Here is a 19,631-nt window from a genome sequence, read left to right on the forward strand (position 1 = left end):
CCCAGAGCTCTGGATCCATGGCCACCTGGGGTCTGTTGGTCCATTTTTCTGAGGCAGAGTCACCAGTATGAATTCTGAGGGGCAGGAGTGGCCACCTGGGAAGATACCCTCAAAGTATTCCAGTGGAGAAGCCTGGAAGAGACAGGAAGGGGTGTCTGACTCAGTCATTTAGTCCTAGGGGCAGAGTTATGGAAAAATTCTTTGAGTGGTGATTTCAGTGTTTCTTGATTATTGATATTAGCCATTTAAAGTTCACCTTTTGTGTGTATATATATATATATATTTTTTAAATACTTTATTAAGATAAAAATTGGCTTACAGTGCAGTGCATAGATCTCATGATCTATGATTCAATGAATTTTCTAAAATGTATGCACATATGTAAACAATATCTCAACCCATATATAGAACATTTCGACCTCTGCAGTACGTCCCTGTACATACCATCCCCATAGGTGACCGCTGTTCTGATTTTTATCACTATAGACTAGTTTGGATTATACACAAACTTATGTAGATAATATAATATATACTGTTTTGTGTCTGGCTTCTTTTCATGTACATATATTTTTGAAAGTTGTCCTGTTGTAAAACTCATCTTTCTTTTTTTTTTTTTTTTGCGGTACGCGGGCCTCTCACTGTTGTGGCCTCTCCCGTTGCAGAGCACAGGCTCCGGACGCGCAGGCTCAGCGGCCACGGCTCACGGGCCCAGCCGCTCCGCGGCATGTGGGATCTTCCCGGGCCGGGGTACGAACCCGTGTCCCCTGCATCGGCAGGTGGACTCACTCTCAACCACTGTGCCGCCAGGGAAGCCCGATAGTCATGTTTCTTGATGAGTCTATGTTGGGGATGAATCGGGCTATTTTGATTCTTACACCTTTTTGAAGACACCTTCGTAGACCTCCAGGGTTTGATTAGAATGCGGCAAACAATACTTTTCCTGCGATGTTGTCTTTAGCGCATCCCTCAGTGTGTCCAGGGGTTAGGTGAGGAACTGCAGAACAAGTGGGCTGGGGTGGAGGCAGGTGTGGGAATGAAGGGCCAGCTAGTACATCTGTGGGACTTGGCCTCAAGTTGAGATTCTAGTTTTCCCATAAATTGGGCCATTTTCCGTTAACACATTGAAGTTCTCAAAGGGCAAGAATAATATGACCTGGAGTATCCCTCTTGGGGAGAGTCTGCATACAGAGGTCCTCCTTGGCCAGCAGAGGGAGCTGAAGGACGAATGTCCTGGGCCTGTGCTCTCCCTGAAGCATCTAATTGCAGGGCGATGATTTGTGTGCAAAGAAATGAAAAAAAACATGGAGTGTTTGTAATTGCTTTGGCCCAGTGAGACATAAAATGTGCTTAGCAAGACTTAGCAAGACTGCGTCTGATGCTAGTATTCAAGATGCTGTTATGTTAGCATTATGGGATGGCATTGCAATATGGGGCCTGGTGCTTAGGCCGCTTGCTGTATTGAAGCAGTTTGGCATTGGGGTAGCACCTGCATTTCCATGCACAACTGTGTTGAATCCCAGTCCCTTCTCACCAGTAGTGGCAACACTCCTATGGGTGGTTGGGCTTAGAGATTGAGAGGGGAGCATGAGTGCCAGCACTGGGGAGAATGAAATATCACATGTCTTGTCAGCTCTGAAACCTGAACGCCCAGTTTCATCTCAGAATTGGCAACCCAAGTGGTTCATGCATGGCCTGGGGACTTGGGGATGAGACTTGTAGAATATGGATCTTTAGCCCCAGTGGAATTCTTGTATTAACAATTCACGATTACTAAAAAGAGCGTAGTCTGTGCCAGGAACTGTTCTCTAAACACATCCATTAGCTCAATTAATAAAAGGCTAAAGTAAGTAGACAGTAAACAGTAATCACAGCTATTTGTCATGCTCACGAAGGAGGAAAGAACATGTGCAAAACTCCTAAAATTGGAGCATCCGTGGTGAATTTCAAGACTGAGCTGCAAGGGGGTCACACCAGGGATCATGAAAGTCATTTGCTCTGAAAATATCTGTGAACCTGATCCCCAGGAATAAGCTCATGAGAAACCCAGGGCACCCAAGACACAGGCTGTAGGTGAATGTTGATGACGGCTTTCTCTTCTAGATACCAGCAGATAAGTTGGTGGCCTTGGGGTTGTTCAGCCAGCACTTTAACCTGGCGACCTTCAATAAGCTGGTCTCTTACAGGAAGGCCATGTACCACGCTCTGGAGGTAACATGGTGGTGGGTGGCTAGGGCCTGGCCCCAAGAATGGGGTTAAAGCAAGAAACATACAGAAAGCCAACTCAGTGTGGCCAAGGATGGGTTGGAGGGGACTGGGGCAAGCAGGGAGGAAGGAGGTTGAAAGACAGTGGCCTGACAGGCGTGCTGGGAAGGGAAGGAAGGGATTTGAATCCGCCCATGATTTCCTAGTGCTACCCCAGCTCCCCGCTGGTCTCCCGTCTGAATTGCCCACTGAATGAGGAAGGAGGAGCCCTGGGAAGTAGGAGGTGATATTCAAACCAGTGAGCAAGCTTTTCCAGAGCTTGTGGTTCAAGGCCAAGACTGGGCAGCTGCTGAGGGTCAGCTGCTTCCTCCCCTTGTCCGTGGGATCCGTCAGGCTCTGTCCTTCCTCTACCTTGACTTGCAACTGAAAAGATCAGTGTCCTCTGTCCAGCATTTATGAGACAAGCTCTGTGCTTAATTAGACATGTAAGTCCTGGTGCTTCTGAAATAGGACTTAACACCTCCACACCTTCATTAGGGAAATTAAACAAGAAACCTGGAGCTTTCTCAGAGGCCATGAGACAGTGCTGGCTGATGCTTCTACCTATAGCTAAAAGTGACACAGCTAATTCTGATCCTCTACCCTCGAGAGAGAGCTGACCACTCCAGTTCCCTACGGGGAAGAGATCATATTTGGTGCCTGTGTGGGGAGACTTAACGCTCCCCCCATGGCCTGTCCCTGCACAGGGCGTTCCTCGCTGTCACATACCACAGCTCAGGACAGCTGTCTGGCTATGAAAGGGCCCAGTGTAAAGGGGAATGCAGGCCCCAGCAAGGGGCATCCCTGGGTGGGGCCAGGCAAGCACCCGCCCCTCCTGTTCATCAGATTCTCTCTCTATCTCGGCAGAAAGCCAGGATGCGGGCTGGCAAAACCTTCCCCAGCAGCCCTGGAGACTCGCTGGAGGATCAGCTGAAGCCCATGTTGGAGTGGGCCCACGGGGGCTTTAAACCCACCGGGGTCGAGGGCCTCAAACCCAACAACAAGCAACCAGGTGGGAATGGCTCCCTGTGGCAGCACCCCTACTTCTGCTGGTGGGAGCACCCTGGGGAGATGCAGTCACCCCCTGCTGCCTCCCATCCCACCCTGGCTTTACAGCAGCCGGTCGGCCCTGGCTGGCTCCTTCGTTTAGTGAGTTTTTTCCAACGGCCTAACCTTTTGTAGTTTCACTGGACACTTTCCTGCCAAAAGGTCAAGTACACATAACCGGGATTGAATCCGTTTTTTGTTTTTTATTTACTTTTTAATTGTTTTACATCTTTATTGGAGTATAATTGCTTTACAATGTTGTGTTAGTTTCTGCTGTACAACTAAGTGAATCAGCTATATGTATACATATATCCCCATATCCCTTCCCTCTTGCGCCTCCCTGAGTCTGTTCTTAAAGCTTGAGTAAACAGAGTCAAGATGGAATCTTCACTAGCACCTTTTTTTAAAAGGAAAAAATAATTAAGCTCTGCGTATTGGAGAAAACTTGGAATGCGTTTAAAAAAAACCCTACAAACACCCAAAATCTATAAGTCACCTCCATTTAGAAACGGGCATCATCTATCCTCACGTTGACCAGTATTGCATTTCCCCCATTATTAGGGATCTGTGGTTTCTTGTTGTCACTCTCCAGAAATCCAGGATTTGTCCTACAATCCTTATATTTAACACAGTGTTTTCTGTTTTGTTTTGTCCCTCCCGCCAAAAGTGGTTAATAAGTCGAAGGTTCGTCGTGCAGGCAGTAGGAACTTAGAAGCAAAGAAACACGGTATTCCCTCCCCATCTTTTGACTATGCACTCTTTTCTCTGCACTTTCTTTCAATTTCTTTGCATACACAGTGGTCACTGGAAAAGAATCAAATCTGTTAAAAGTCAACCTGAGCTCTCACCCCTGCCCCTTCACTCCAACCTTCACAGCTGCCCTTTAGGGCAATATTTTTGGGTGTGCACGTCCTTCCAGCTCTTTCTGTACACTGGTTGGATTCCTGCTTTCCCTTTATTTCTCAATATTTATCATATAAGCACTGTCAAATGTCATTTTCTCACTAAAGGGTCCTTATGATTTTTAACGGCTGTGTAATTTTCTCTCCTAGGGTCAGAGTCAAACTTAACCATGTCCCTTATGGATTATACTGTATAGGTTGAATAAAAATACAATAGAATTTATAGACATATAAACAGTAGCCACCTAATATAATTAAATGTTTTCTAGTAGCCACATTAAGAAGCTTAAAAAAAGAGTAAAATTAATATTCATCATACACTTAATCTATTTCCAACATTGTAGCATTTCCAACAGTCAGTATAAAAAAATTAAGATATTTTACATGACCTTTTAGTCCTATTTTCAATATCTCTTTGATGTGTCTTAGAACATCTCAATTTGGATGCTAAATTTTCATTAGAAATACTTGATGTCTATTTTCACAAATTTCCAACTTGTTCCAAATGAATTAGTTAATTGGATCAATTGCAGTTTTTAAATTCACATAGAAGTTAAATGTAAAATGCAATTCCTCAGTCATACAAGTGACATTGCCAGTTCTCAGTAGCTACATGTGGCTATCAGCTCATTGGGGATCATAGACAGTGTCAGGGTTTCATCTATAGACCGAGCTGTGTCTAATTCTCTTTGTGCTGGGTCTAGAGCATGTATTTTGCAACTACAGCTGTTGAAGACCCTGTACGTGAGTTAGCTACGTGAGGAGTTTTAAATTACGTCCTCATGCAAATTTTCCATAGAGGGGCCTGAGACACCCAGGGTAGACTCATGTCATGGCCAGATGCAGCCGGCATCCAGGCATAGCAAGTAGGGTCCTGTCCTCCCAGCACCCGCCTCCCACCCAGCCATGGCTGCCTTCTCCTCACCTTTCACAGAGAACAAGACACGAAGACGCACAGCTGACGACTCCGCCACTTCTGACTACTGCCCCCCAGCCAAGCGCCTCAAGACAAATTGTTATAACAATGGCAAAGACCGAGGAGAGGAGGACCAGAGTCGAGGTGATTGTGGGGCAAGGAGGCTGGGGGACAGTCCATCCTCAAGTGGAGTGGGCAGGTAGTGACCACCCAGCAAGGGCGTAGATGGTCAGTAAGAGGCTCCCCGACCTCATCTCACACCTTCTCTTTTCTAAACAGAGCAAATGGCTTCAGATGTTTCCAACAACAAGAGCAATCTCGAAGGTAAGGCCCTATCCCTGGTTGGCTTCCTGCCTGGGTAGTGCTCCCAGCCTGTGCTCCAGGCCTGCTGGTCTGCCCGACGGAGGTCCACCCCCAACTCTGCGTTGACCTCAGGTCGAGGCGTGGACATCTTACTCAGATGCTACTTAGAATGAGTTGCCTGATTTTCACTGAGGCTGATTCCTAAGATCAGTGAGCAGGAAGTGTGCCTGGGGACAGAATGGAAATGAGGATGCTTGGGCCGGGAGAGCCCAAAACCTGAAACCATGATCTATGGCCTCGTGAGCGCCCTGAACAAGCACTGCAACTGGCTTTGGGGTGAAAGGCAGACACACTTCACCACTGTCACTCTCCAGCCAACTCTGGTTCTTTGCCCTGGCTGGGAATTCCGCTGGGATTGAAACTGCCCAGTACTCATCTAATGGAACTCGGAATGTGTGAGGACAGGTGTCTATTGCTTCCTCAGCCCGATGTCCTTTAGTCAACAAATGTTAAGTAGTTAGTCAGTGCTGGGTAGGAAAACAACAGAGCTGTTGACCCAGGGAGCCCCGATTGGAGCAGGCCCTTTTTTTTTTTCTTTTTTTTTTTTTGTGATACGCGGGCCTCTCCCGCTGTGGAGCACAGGCTCCGGACGCGCAGGCTCAGCGGCTCTGGCTCACGGGCCCAGCCGCTCCACAGCATGTGGGATCTTCCCGGACCGGGGCACGAACCCGTGTCCCCTGCATCGGCAGGCGGACTCTCAACCACTGCGCCACCAGGGAAGCCCGGAGCAGGCCCTTTTGATTCTGCGAACCCGGACCCACGATCCTCCTATCCCCCAAGACTCCTTCATCTGTCTGCTTCCTGGCAGGGGGTGCTTGGTATTTATTTTGCAGGCCCGGTCCACCTGGTCAGTGATGTAGATCAGTAAGACCTGCTGATGTGAAGGGACAGGATAGCCTATAGTTAAAGGACTCGGGCTCTGAAATTAGAGCCATGGCTCTGTGTAGGATTGGTCACGGGCAAGTCCTATCACGATGAGACAACAGGCAAACTGGCATCACCACAAATTCTCCAGAAGTCCTAGTCTGTAAAGAGTCTTCAAAGATTTTTCATACCAGACCCTCCAAGCTTGGTTCCTCTGCTGGCACAGCTGCTCCTTGTTCTGTTCTGTGGGCACCACCCTGCCCCCCCATTTCTGGGTCAGACCTTTGCCTGTCTTGTGGGACCTTCTGCTTGGAGCTGTCGATTTAGCCTCTCCATCTCTGGAACAGAGATGGCAACTTTGAAGCACAGTCAAAGGAACAAATGGTGAAGAATCTCTGGCATATTCCTAACGTGGAGTAAATAAGAACGAGACACAAGGCTTCAGCAGCTGATCTTGGGGCTGTCATTGCCACAAGCTGCATCCCTGTCTTTCTTACAGATAGCTGTTTGTCCTGTGGTAGGAAAAACCCCGTGTCCTTCCACCCTCTCTTTGAGGGTGGACTCTGCCAGACATGCCGGGTAAGACCAATCCCCACCCTGGACTTTCCTGCCCCTTCCCTTCTTCTCAACTTCCCTGCACTTCCCTAGGATGAAGCACCTGCGTGTAGGCGGTCGGGAAGGCTCTAGTGGGGCCGACTGCCCCACCCTTCACTCCAAGGGGCGGTGCCCCGCAGACCCCAGCCAGCTGTCCCTGTAAAGAGCACCAGGCCGCCCATGACCTGTTCTGTGGCTGCATTCTAGGGCCTCCGCCAGTGAGCAAGCGAGCGGGGCCTGGAGGTCCCTGGTCTCCGATTTCATAGGCATTTCTCTCTGGCTGCCAGGACCGGTTCCTTGAGCTGTTCTACATGTACGACGACGACGGCTACCAGTCCTACTGCACCGTGTGCTGCGAGGGCCGCGAGCTGCTCCTTTGCAGCAACACGAGCTGCTGCCGGTGAGCACAGGGACTGGAGCCTCGCTGACCTGGGGCTGGGGCCCGGAGTCAGTATTATATCTGTGGGGGCCTGTCCTTGAAGTCTCTATGTCCCTGAAGTAGAACTGGGATGTAGGGATGGGTTTAAGAAAGGCAGGGAGCGGGCTAGAGAAGGATCCCCAGAGCTGCCTGTGGACTGAGGGTGTCCAGGTTTCCAGGGAGAGGTTGCTGTTCCTCACACACAGGGCCTTCCCGCCCATGGGGAAGGGCAACTGGGGGCCCGAGAGGGTTTCAGCCAGCGCACGCCAGCTCCGTGGGGAGGGTGGGGTTCGCAGGAGAGCCGCCTGATGACGGGCACCCCTCCTCCCCGCTACCCGGCGTAGGTGCTTCTGCGTGGAGTGCCTGGAGGTGCTGGTGGGCCCGGGCACGGCGGCGGACGCCAAGCTGCAGGAGCCCTGGAGCTGCTACATGTGCCTGCCCCAGCGCTGCCATGGCATTCTGCGGCGCCGCAAGGACTGGAGTGTGCGCCTGCAGGCCTTCTTCACCAGCGACCCGGGGCTCGACTACGTAAGCCTGGCACCCGCCCCAGTCCGTGGAGTTCACAGAAACAAAGCTCCGCTGTACAGAGCAGTGTCTGAGCGCCTCAGACTGGAGCCCCGGCTTATTGTCCCGTGTGCACTTCCCAGGCAGCTCCAGTGTTCTTCCCTCCCCTCCTTCTTGGCTTGGCTTTTTCAAGGGCCTGCTGAAGAAATAGGGATGGAACTGACCCAGCCTTAGTCTTAGTGGAACTGCAGAGGGGAGGGAAGCCTGTGACCTACTCCCAAGTCTTAGTGGGCATATATGGCTTTTCCTGGGCTGCAAGTTCATGGAGGAGCACGTGTCTTTTTGTGGGTGACTCTGCACCCGTGTCAGAGCCTCATCTGTTCCGTATCTAAGGGTAGAAGGGCCATCTGTGCCAAAGCTCCCCAGGGCATCCCAGCGAAGAAAGGGCAGAGCTCAGGGCTTGTGTCCCTCAGAGGAAGGCCAGCCCTTCCTCCTCCCACAGCTTGAGTCCCCCTCCCCATACCCACACCTTGACCTCCATGACCTCTTTATTTAACCTGGCAGGAAGCCCCCAAGTTATACCCTGCGATTCCCGCAAACCGAAGGCGACCCATTCGAGTCTTGTCCCTGTTTGACGGAATTGCGACAGGTGAGTTAGGAGTTCACCTGGGGATGCTCACCTGATCCAGGTGTCCGTTGTCAGTGTCAAGAAAGACCCCTGGGAAGTACCTGTTGGTCACCTGTTCTGAGAAATCCACTGGCTCCTTGTTTCTCTCCTCAAATCTCTCCACCATTTCACCCACCTGGTCTGCTTTTGGTCCTTTTTAAAGGCATGGATATTTTAGCCTCTGCATTTTATTTTTTATTATGTACAGGAATTTTGGAAAATTATTTTCCATTCCATAAGCATAGATATATTGGGGATTATTAATTGGGCAACTCTTCTCCTAACATCTCTAATCTTGTACCCTCTCGTTTCCTCTAGGTTTCCCACGTATAGAATAAGCATAGCCGACATGCATGTTTGCCCCTGGGCACTTTGCCTGATTTAACTCATTTAATTGTCAGAACTGCCCTGTGATACATTGTTGGGAACATTTCCCTTTTATTAGAGCAGGAAGCAGTGAGAATGAGTTGCTGTGCACTTAGCATCACTTGTACTTCTATTTGTTCACCAGTGTCCGCCTGCCTGAAACACTGACAGCTTTTAGAGCTTTTTTTTCTCAGCATGGTTTTGGAGAAGATCCCTATTCATGTATCTGACTCTGCTGGGGCGGTAGATGGGGGGCCTTGGCTATGTGCCTGTCAGTTTTAGTAAATGCTACCAGTGGGCTATACTAGGTATATATACATATTTTCTTCATGAAACTCCGCAGAGAGCCTGGGGGGCCCAGTGTGCAGTTAGGTAGGGTTAGACCCTGCCATCTGCAGGGGTCCACTTGAGGACTGCCGTGGCCTTGCTGTGTCTGGTCTGAGTTCTGGAGATGGCTTAGAGTCACTGAAAGGAGGGCCCCTCGGCCGGACAACCCTGATGTCTTTTCTCTCCCCCTCGACACCCCCCCCCCAAACAGGGTACTTGGTCCTCAAAGAATTGGGCATCAAAGTGGAGAAATACGTCGCCTCCGAAGTGTGTGAAGAGTCCATCGCCGTTGGAACTGTTAAGCATGAGGGCAATATCAAATATGTGAACGACGTCAGGAATATCACAAAGAAAAATGTGAGGGCAGCCCCCCTCTTCCTCCACTCCCTGAGTCCCCCACGTCCTCACAGCCACGTTACCGCCTTCTCCATGCCCGGGGTTGTGGCAGAAGAGAAGGTTTGGTTCCATCAAGCTGCAGTATTAAACCCGCAACTTGGAAATCATTCAGAATGATTTAGATCTTAGCGTATCCTGAGCATTTGGTTTTCTTGGGTCAAAAGTAGAGTTGGGAGACTGAAGTCACCAAGCAAGACCTAGAAGTGGGTTTTCTTCTAGCTGGTTACCTGGAACCCAGGCTGTTCATCTCTCCATCCTCACCCCCATCCCGGACTGCTTTTCTCTTGCAGATTGAAGAATGGGGCCCCTTTGACTTGGTGATTGGTGGAAGCCCATGTAATGATCTCTCAAATGTGAACCCTGCCAGGAAAGGCCTGTATGGTGAGCATCCCTTCTTTCCCATGGCCCCAAGAGACCCTGTGTCCCCTGAGTGCTGGTCCGGGAGGAGCGGGCTGAGAAGGAGCTGTTAGCTTCTGGCCAAACTTACCAGTTGTCTCTGTTCATGCCTCAGTGACTCCCCAGTCCCCAGTACTGCAGTGCTGATGCCTGTCATTGCAGAGGGTGGCAGGGAGAAGGGACAGTAAGGCATCAGCCTTAGCTAGTCATCGGGAACCCATTGCTCTCAGTATGGAGGGGTGAGCTGAATGGTTTGAACCTGGCTCTGCCGTTTTCTTTCGTGGGCTCAGAGGGCACAGGCCGGCTCTTCTTTGAGTTCTACCACCTGCTGAACTACACACGCCCCAAGGAGGGTGAAGACCGGCCTTTCTTCTGGATGTTTGAGAATGTGGTGGCCATGAAGGTCGGCGACAAGCGGGACATCTCTCGGTTCCTGGAGGTGAGGGGACCCGGGGTCTTGACTGTCAAGATAACATGAGCATGGAGGCCCTGCTGGCAATGGGGGTGTAGGGTATTTCCAGTGTTGGGAATGATTTCTGGGTTCCCCGTGGAGGGCATGGCTAGGTCTGAGTAATAGAATGGAGTCGGTTGGTTCTCTTTAGTACTTAGAAAACATTTGATCTCTCACCTCACCCCAAACCCACTGAAGTCAGATGATGAAACCATCACCTACTTTTGGAGGCATCATGAAAGAGATTTTTTACTCTAGAGAGTTTTTTTTCTTCTTCTCACCCTTGTTCCCAGAAACTCTGCATTAGGGACCACGGGCAAGTTAATTATTTACCGTTTGATATGCATCAAGCATTGTAGTAAATACTTTATGTACATACTTATTTCCCCCCCCAACGTTAGAGCTAAAGTTCTGCTAGTGAGGTTATAGAACTGGCTGGTCTGTTCCCTCATGCCCTGTGAACCTGACCAGTCAGTGGCAGAAGTCAGATTTTGCCAACACTGCACTCCCATAACAAGGACCTCAACCTGCTGGATTTCAATTTTGAGCTGCTTTTACCACTGTACACAGTACATTCTGTAATTACATGGCGTGCCCCCAGGGGATACTTTCTCTTATAACCTGCCAGTCTGATCTGGTCTCTTTCCCCACCATTAATATGGGGGCACTAGCTATGTCCTTCAGTCAGATTCTTGAGGGGAATTAGCCTGTCCCTTGCCTGACAGGAACCATGCCTCCTCCACAGCCAGGGGACTGCCATGTCACCTGTCTGCCGCCTGAATTCTGCCATGGGCTCCCAGCAGCTGCCCTTCTCTCTCCCTGCAGTGTAATCCTGTGATGATTGATGCCATCAAAGTGTCTGCTGCTCACAGAGCCCGATACTTCTGGGGCAACCTGCCCGGGATGAACAGGTAACAAGGGGCTCCGAGTGGGGCAGGTAACAGCCAAGTTAAATATAACTAATGGTATGAGCCATTAACCATCGACTCTTATGAAGGAGACACATTGGAACCTTGTAGAAAGAGCTGGCTCTGCTGAGAAAAGGCTTCACCCTCTGCTTCAGACCAACCCCTTCAACCATAGGGTTATGGTTGAAGCCTGTTAGGCTGTACACCAAGTACCTGAGAATCTCAGGCCAGGATTCCTCAGTACATTTATTTCTGCTCTGCCTAGGGACCTGGTGCTTAAAAGTGCCATGTGTTGGAGCAGGCTTCTTCCCAGCGAGGGATGCTGATGTTTCTACACCCCACCTCTCCTCCCAGTTACGGTCCATTGGGATATGAACTTAATCTCCCTGCCCCTGAGACCAAGTGATCCCTGGACCAGGCCTGTGGTGACCAATCAGGTGGCAGAGCTGAGATAACAATTGGTAGCCCAAAGCCTGTCTCCCTTGGATTTTCTTGACTGAGATCTTTCCCCAACTTTTCATTAGTCCTTTCATGTTGAGAGCCACAAGGCAAGTGGCTCGGCTGAGGATTAACTATCTCCTTTATGTGGCTTCACGGAGACCAGCCTTCTAATTAAGATACCAAATGTGATGGTAATATAACTTGCAAATGAGTTAGCTTCCAAAAAATTCTTCTTTAAAAGGGAGTGTTGGAAACATAACTTTCAGACATTTAGCAAAGTGTGGACAGAGGTCAGAAGGTACTGGAATAGCTTGGGATTTCTGTTGGGTGTCTTATATTCTCATTATCAGCCCATCAGATGGTGCAGTGTCCATGTGTGGAACGAACTCGGCTTATTCACTCCATTACTGAGCTGTCACCCTTCCAGACACTTCTGTCCCTGCTGCCAGTTCCGTGGTGACTATATGTCGGTCTTGGCTCTCACAGAGCCAGTGAGGGAGGCGTAGAGAAGACAAATGATTTCAGGGTCAGGGTTGGAGGGGGCACTGGAAGAGTTGATGGGGAGGCTTCTCATCCCAGCAGGACCCAAAGTGATGGAGTGGAGACATGCAGTTGAGAGCAGAAGGGAGAGGATCAGGGAGGCCAGTGACGGGCATTCGCAGAGCAGCTTGGAGAACAGTGTTCCAGGGGTGGGGAGTGGGTGTGGAGTGGGTGTGAGAGGAGGGCTGAGAACTCCGAAGTATGGGCCAAATGATGTGAGGCTTGTAGTCATGGCAACACATATTTACTTTGACCCAGGAGTTCACGTGAGATTTTAAGCGGATGAGATGAGTTGTGTCTCTGGTTCTCAGGGTTTCTGGAGGAAGACTAGACTATCACGTGGTGAATGCAGAAGTGGGGAGGCAGCGGAGGTGTTGTTCAGAGGAGGAGGGCTCTGACTTTGATTACTGTGTTGTGCTCAAGAGGTACCATCCACATGCACTGAACACAATGAGAGCAGTGGCTCCAGGAGAGTGTCCTGTGGGGTTACAGGAGGGATCAGATTCTAGATAATGGGATTTGCTGAGCATTATCTGAGTTGGGATGAGAAGTGAACTGCTACAGGTGGGCTCTGCAGGATCCATGACTCAGCCAGCATCAACCCTGGGTCACAGACCCGAATCCAGCCTTTAGACCAAACATCTTGGTTGTTAAGATTTCAGTCCTAGAATCGACAGAAGGTAGAGCAGGGCTGTGAGCCCTTAGCTCCCCTGGGTCCATGGAAGAGTTGGGAATGGAGAGAGGGTGAGGTCAGTGAGCCATTATTCTGTGTTCGATGGCCCCTCTTGTGGGCACCATATCCAATCTTACGTCTGATTTCTTTTTGGCCTTGGAGTTCCTTACACAGGGATGCTGTGGCATTCATCAACCCTGTGCATTCAGACCTTTTGCTGGTTTTCTGGTCTGGTCCTGCTTAACCGCTTCATTTTCTGAAGTTCTATCCATTCTCCTTCTCAAGCATCTGTTTTCCTCTCTCTGCTTTTGCAGGTTTCAGTGGTGACAGTTACAAGGGGGAATTAATTTTAGTCCTTTTGTGAACCACCTTTTGTCTTCACTTGGACCGATTATTAAAGCCTCCTGAGGCTGCACTCCAGCAATAAGCAACCAAGTCGTGGGTTTGATGTGCTAGTTGGAGTGAGCAGACCCACAAAGACCTAATCCAAGCTCCTGAGGCTCAGAGAGGTGGCAGAACTTGCTCAAGGTCATTCACTCAGCCAGTGAGCAGTGGGGCTGAGACTGAGGCATCTCCTGGCTCCTCCAACAATGTGCTTCCCCATCCTGCTCCCCTCAGTGAAGGAGCTTTGACCACTGTTAACATTTGGGAAGGAGGAGCATTCACTCCTGGACATTGGGCTCCCCGCCCCCCGGCCGCCATCAAGGGGCTAGTCTGTCCCTGGCTCAGCACACAGGCTCGTGCTCATGCCAGGGCCATTTTTATCATGTATTTGTAGCAAAGTTCACTGCCAGAGCACATTTTGCAGCTTGGGCTCTCACTCCCACCTTGGGAGGCACGTAGCCAAGGCCCCTTTCCAGGTGGTAGGAAGTAATGGGTTTTGGATGTTCTCAGGCCTGTGATAGCAACAAAGAATGATAAACTCGAGCTGCAGGACTGCCTGGAGTTCAATAGGACAGCAAAGGTAAGATGTGCTCTGTGCCTGGCCCACTGGGAAATGCACTTGGTGATCTCTAATCGGGACTTGACCTTGGTGTCCAATTTGTTCCTGCCCCTCCCCCCACGCGACTCCCTGGTGCTGGGCTTCTTTCCCCACATAATTGTTCTATCCTGTCTTCAAGTACAGTGTAGGAGAGGTTCTTGATAAACAAATCACTATGAGAAAAGGCAAGTAGACTTTCCGATTGTGAAGGCACACTCCACAGAGACTCAGCTCGTCCTCCCAGTGAGAAATGAGTACACTTCTGCAGAAAAAAAAAAAAATCTATGGTTAAGTCATGGATAATTCTATTAAGATCTCCATAAACTCACTTTTCAATGTTTCCATTAAGCTAAGCTCCATTCATTCAAACCCTGGTTGACCATCCTCTACAGTCTGGGGGGACTTTCAATTTTGCTTAATCTTGCTTGATCAATAACTCTGTTTTCTTGGCCCCCATGTGATCTCATTTGTGGTCATTTGTTGTTTATCTCTTGTTCTCTCTGAGGCTGGTCCTTCCTGTTCATTAACTTCTTGGTGTTTGTGGGAAGCACAGAGTGTTCTTGTCCTTCCAACTTTCCTTTTCTCATTCCCTCTCAGAGCCCGGCCCCGACTCTCTCTCTCTGCTACCCACCCCTCCCTCCTCCTTCCCTTACCTGCTTCTGAGCCTTGACCCAGAACCCTTCATTCTGTGCTCACTCCATGATGTCGTTTTGTTCTCCAGTTAAAGAAAGTACAGACAATAACCACCAAGTCGAACTCGATCAGACAGGGGAAAAACCAACTTTTCCCTGTTGTCATGAATGGCAAAGAAGATGTTTTGTGGTGCACTGAGCTAGAAAGGTGAGCAAGGCTGTACGTGGAAAGGGGAATCAAGCAGATAGAGAGAAAGGGGAAGAAAACATGGTTAAGGCCAGCAGTGCGAATGGGCAAGTGCTTGCCTTAATTCCACATGGTCTCAGTGACCTTCTATGTTAGCAGGGCTGGGAGTAACCTTTTTAGTTACTGCTTAGTTCCTAGCAGAAGTGGCAAAAGGGTTGTGGTGGTGAGGAATCCAGAACATGAGGTTGTGAGACGGCACATCTGTCTATGTTGGCTGTGTTGCCCTGGCATTTGCCCGCCCCACCATGCTGGGACACTAGGATGGATGAGGATCCAGCTACAGGACACCCCGCCGACGTGCCATTGCTCTTTCTCAGGATTCCTCCTGCCAAGTCGCTTGTTCTAAAGCTGATTCCTCCTTAGCCACAGTCTGTCTTCTCCCTTATCCATTTATTTGACTAAGTTGGTAGTGTGTCTATTTTGATTCAGGGAACCAGCTCTGAGATTTCATTTCTCCTGTTCTGTATTTAATTTTTTTTCTCTCACTCCTTTTGTTTTATTTTGTTATTGCGATTAGAATGTAGTAAGGGCTACGAGTATTCCTCTTTACATTTTTGGCTGTGTTTTGTGGTTATTTGATAAGAGTATTTACATTCCAGATATGTTAGTTCTACAACTGGATTTATTTCTTGGTTTAATTTGTGGTATTAGATTGGAAACCCGGGAAAGAATGAGGTCCCGTGTATCTGTAGCCTCTTCCCAGACCTGTGGTAGAATGCCATTCAGGAGGCTGTTGGTATATTTGGTTGCCATCTACCGTTAAGTCCAGCTTGGCCCTTGATCCAGCAGTTTGCTTTGAAGAAGGAAAGAAAATGCGGGATGCTTCAGTTTACTCACAGTAAATTATCTGAGCATCTGATGATTGGAAATAGGTCCATTATGTGAGTGTCCTTTATTCCTTACTAAGGCAATTTGCCTAACTCCTATCCTTGTGTGGTTTGTTTCTGTCTGCTGGCTGGCCGGCCATCTTGGCATTCATTCATTTGAGAAAGGTCCACTGAGCACCATCCATGTGCCAGGAGCATCGTGCCAGTCAGTGTAGGGGCGTGCACAAGACAGGTGCCCTCAGAGAGGGACCATGCCCTCATGACAGTCATTTGTGCTGAAGAACTGGTGGGCCTGACCTCTGGGGCTCAAGAGAGGGCTCATGTGAAGGCCTGGTGGGCCTGGTGGAAGGGACGGGTCAAAGGGCAGGAAGAGCAGCGCCACGTTGGCTGCCGAGGCGAGGATCTCCCAGAGGCGTTAAGCACGCTGGAGGGGGCACATCTGACTCCCTGTGTTTTCACTCTGGTGCCCCCTCCCCACCCCCAGGATCTTCGGCTTTCCCGTACACTACACAGATGTGTCCAACATGGGCCGTGTTGCCCGCCAGAAGCTGCTCGGGAGGTCCTGGAGTGTACCTGTCATCCGACACCTCTTCGCCCCCTTGAAGGACTACTTTGCCTGTGAATAGTACCCCAGGCACCAGGGCGTGTGGGCAGAGCCACGACCCAGGAGGTGCACCCAGGCTCTGCCCTTCCCAGCTCAGCTGTGTGGGGTCGGGCCGAGTACCTCGTCGGGAGCAGAGCTGCCTTGTCCCCTCCTGGCAGGGGGACCCCGAGGTGCCATCTCCTTGTGCACAATTCAGACCTGGCCGCTCGGAGCGGCCAAACACGGTGCTCATTTTGTCTTCTAAAATTTTAAAACTTGAAATAGGTAGTAAGATGGCTTTTTTTTCCCTCCTGGGTTTACCGCTCAGAGAAACGATGGCTAAGATACCAAAACCACAGTGCCGACAGCTCTCCGATACTCAGGTTAATGCTGAAAAATCACCCAAGACAGTTACTGCAAGACTTTAATTTTTTAAATGTCTGCAGCTCCTTGTTTCCAGGAGTGTGTGGCAGTAGACATGTAGCTAAGGGACCTTTTAAGGGCCTAGGATGGTTTCTTCTAGGGCTAGCAGAAGAGGACATGATGTCCATGTCTGTCTTGAATTTTCCCCGGCACGTTCCCCTGGCCTCAGTATAAAGGGCTGGGATCCGGGGCCCATTTAGAGTATTTTCCACAAGGATGGTGATTTCAGCCGGGATGACATCATCATCACTTTCAGGGCAATTTTTTTCCCCCATAAACCCAAGGGCAGGGCTACCCTTAGCTAAATCCCTCCCAGTGACTGCAATAGAACCCTCTGGAAGCTCAGGAAGGGGTGGGCTGGGTTCTAAGCTGCCATGTATTGTGTAGACAGGTATGGCTTCTTACTGTCTTCCCCCCTTCCCCGTGTGAGGGGGGAGAAGGAGAAGGCTTAGGTAAGACGCCCCCCCACCCGTCCCCCCACCCTCCAGACTACTACGCAGGCACAGGTCCCCAGATTAGAAGTATGACACCCCAATTCCTTAGGCTTCTCTAAACTCAGCAGTGACAGCCAGGGGCAGAAGCACATTCCTCGCACTTTCCCCTCATCTAAGAGACTGCAGGGGGAAAACTGCAATAAAAGCTCGACCCTCCCTCCAGAGATTTTAAAGTCCTTTTTTATTCCATGATAAATCGATAAATCGTTTTTAGGGGGAGTGGGAGGTCGGACAAGCTGCATTTCAGAAATGCTGTCGTAATGGTTTTTAACACCTTTTACTCTTCTTACTGGTGCTATTTTGTAGACTAAGGAACAATGTTGACAGGTTTTGTGGGAGGTTTTTTATACACTTTTTTTTTTTTAACTCAGACATCTATTTTTGTTTTAACATTTTCATATTTTTTTTTTGTAACTGGAGCCATGTAACAAAGTATGGGGAAAAATTGTGCCTTGTTTCAACAGTTTTGCTAATTTTTAGGCTGAAAGATGACAGATGCCTAGAGTTTACGTTATGTTGAATTAAAATCAGTATTTCTCTAACAGTCTGGTGTCCCTTTTGTTCTTTTGCAGGTCAGATGGGTGGGGTATGTGAGGGCCTGGTTAAAGTGGAAAGGTGGGTGGTCGCAGTAGGTCATTCATCAACAAGCCCAGTACATAAGTACCACGGTGACCCCCAAATCTAGTGCCATGGTCCCCAAACTCCAATGTATCAGCGTTCCCTGGAAGGCTTGTTCAGTGGAGATTTCTGGGCCCCATCCCCAGAGTCTGATTCATTAAGTCTGGAGTGGAGCCTGAGAATTCCATGCTTCTGGTCCAAGAACCAATCTCTGCTAGTGAATGGGTTTCTAAACCTTGGTTCCCCAAAGAAATAACTGGAGTGCTTGAGTTTATTTAAAGCCTTGATGTCTGGAACAGCCATCTCCAGATTATTACAGCTCTTGGGTAGCTGGTCCAGATGACTCAAGAATCCCAAGGCTGATCCTCCAGTTCCTTGTCCCGCTGTAGGCTTTCCCTGCACCCTGTTCCACTGCTCCCAAGTTGCCATATCACAGTCCCAACACAGTCAGTGTTGGGAGTGGCCCATGGTCCGAGATTTTAACATAGCTGCCAGTGGCCCCAGCTCTTTGGGTGGAATGTGTATCTTGCTTAAGCTTAACATTGCAACTCCCTTCAGTAGTTCCATCTTAAAGTTTACCTGGGGCCACCCAGCCAGGTGTCCCAAGCCCAGAGCCCATCATGCCATAATCCTCATATTTCACTATCTCTAACCATGGGTCAGGGCAAAGTAGCTGATTTCAATAGCTCTCCAGAGGTTAATATCGGTCAGCTGGTGCGTGCAGAGGGAGAATGGTGTGTAAATGGGATGCACATAGTGTATCAATTGACCCTCAGTTGGACTTGGCACCTCTGAACCTGTTTCTTCACATAAGATAGGTTATAATCACGGCCACCTCCATGAATAGAGTTATGGGCCTTAATAAGGCAAGTTCAGAAAGGGTCTGGTCCAGAGTTGGAGAATGAGAAACAAGCTATTTTTTTAGGCACTTGCTGGGCTAGGACAGCTCAGGTGCAAGTTGCCGTGGTGAGACGATTGTCAATTCGCAAGCCAAGCCAGGCTGGCGCTCTGCTCAGGTGTTCAGGCCCCAGGGGCCTTGGCTGCCCTATTAAGCCATCTTGTACACAGTGCTGCACCAAATGCCAGGACAGGATGAAGCAAAATAAACGGCCTCAAAACCCCAAGAGAGGAGATGAACTAGTTCTTCAGATGAGGGGCCCTTGGGTGTCCTGGCCCACCTGTGGGCAGGCTAGCGGGGAGACCTTGTTGGGGCTGCCGGGGCAGTTCTCTGTGTTTTCTGAAGATGGGGGCCAGGTTTGGATAGCAGTGATCCCCGGTCTGGGGCCAAATGGAGAATGTAATGAAAATTCTGATCTTGGGGAAGTAGTTGGTTTGCACCACAAGTAGGCCTTTTATGAAAAAGTCTTCCAGTTGCCTGGGGCTGTATCTGGGGTCTGGCATGTTGTATCACTTGGGCAGGTGACCCTTGGAATTTTTCATCTCTATAAAAGTGGGAATCATAAATCCTACCTACTTCCTAGGGCTGCTGTGAATGTTCAAGGCTGTGATCTGGGTAAATTTCTTTGCCTGGTGTCTGGCACGTAGTAAGCCCTCACATGTATTGAATGGCATTGTGATAACGAAACCCATTAATCAATGCAGTGTTAATGACGGTGCTGGTAGTGATGGTAACATCCAATATTAATGTATTAAAGTCTTAAAAAGGAAGGACAGGTAGTATTCACCTAGGTGTTTCAAAGGAGCTGGGTTCAGATGCTAACTATAGCAACAGCAGCATCTGGCACTGAAACTGTGTCCATCAACCCCCTCCCCTCCATCATATCGGGGTCCCCGTGCTCCTTGTTAGGGAG

The 19,631-nt window shown here is 49.4% G+C and overlaps 1 protein-coding gene across 13 annotated transcripts in view; it reads left to right on the top strand.

The window, feature by feature from the left end:
• Positions 1–17,746, top strand: part of DNMT3B (DNA methyltransferase 3 beta) — a 38,374-nt gene extending 20,628 nt beyond the window's left edge. For 3 of the 13 annotated variants that reach the window (XM_065892132.1, XM_065892136.1, XM_065892138.1), the window contains 13 exons: positions 2,101–2,208; positions 3,109–3,253; positions 5,125–5,250; positions 5,386–5,430; positions 6,833–6,912; positions 7,215–7,327; positions 7,690–7,873; positions 8,414–8,498; positions 9,421–9,566; positions 9,896–9,986; positions 10,292–10,440; positions 11,278–11,363; positions 16,187–16,426. In XM_065892132.1, coding sequence (XP_065748204.1) covers positions 2,101–2,208; positions 3,109–3,253; positions 5,125–5,250; positions 5,386–5,430; positions 6,833–6,912; positions 7,215–7,327; positions 7,690–7,873; positions 8,414–8,498; positions 9,421–9,566; positions 9,896–9,986; positions 10,292–10,440; positions 11,278–11,363; positions 16,187–16,328 — 1,500 coding nt within the window. In that variant the 3' untranslated portion in view covers positions 16,329–16,426. Of the gene's footprint in view, positions 1–2,100; positions 2,209–3,108; positions 3,254–3,955; positions 4,016–5,124; positions 5,251–5,385; positions 5,431–6,832; positions 6,913–7,214; positions 7,328–7,689; positions 7,874–8,413; positions 8,499–9,420; positions 9,567–9,895; positions 9,987–10,291; positions 10,441–11,277; positions 11,364–13,908; positions 13,979–14,717; positions 14,837–16,186 lie in introns of all 13 variants that reach the window. The other 10 variants (XM_065892127.1, XM_065892133.1, XM_065892131.1 and 7 more) reach the window with 7 other exon arrangements.
• Positions 17,747–19,631: the final 1,885 nt, after the last annotated feature.

This window comes from Phocoena phocoena, chromosome 15, assembly GCF_963924675.1.
Source record: "Phocoena phocoena chromosome 15, mPhoPho1.1, whole genome shotgun sequence".
NCBI lineage: Eukaryota > Metazoa > Chordata > Mammalia > Artiodactyla > Phocoenidae > Phocoena > Phocoena phocoena.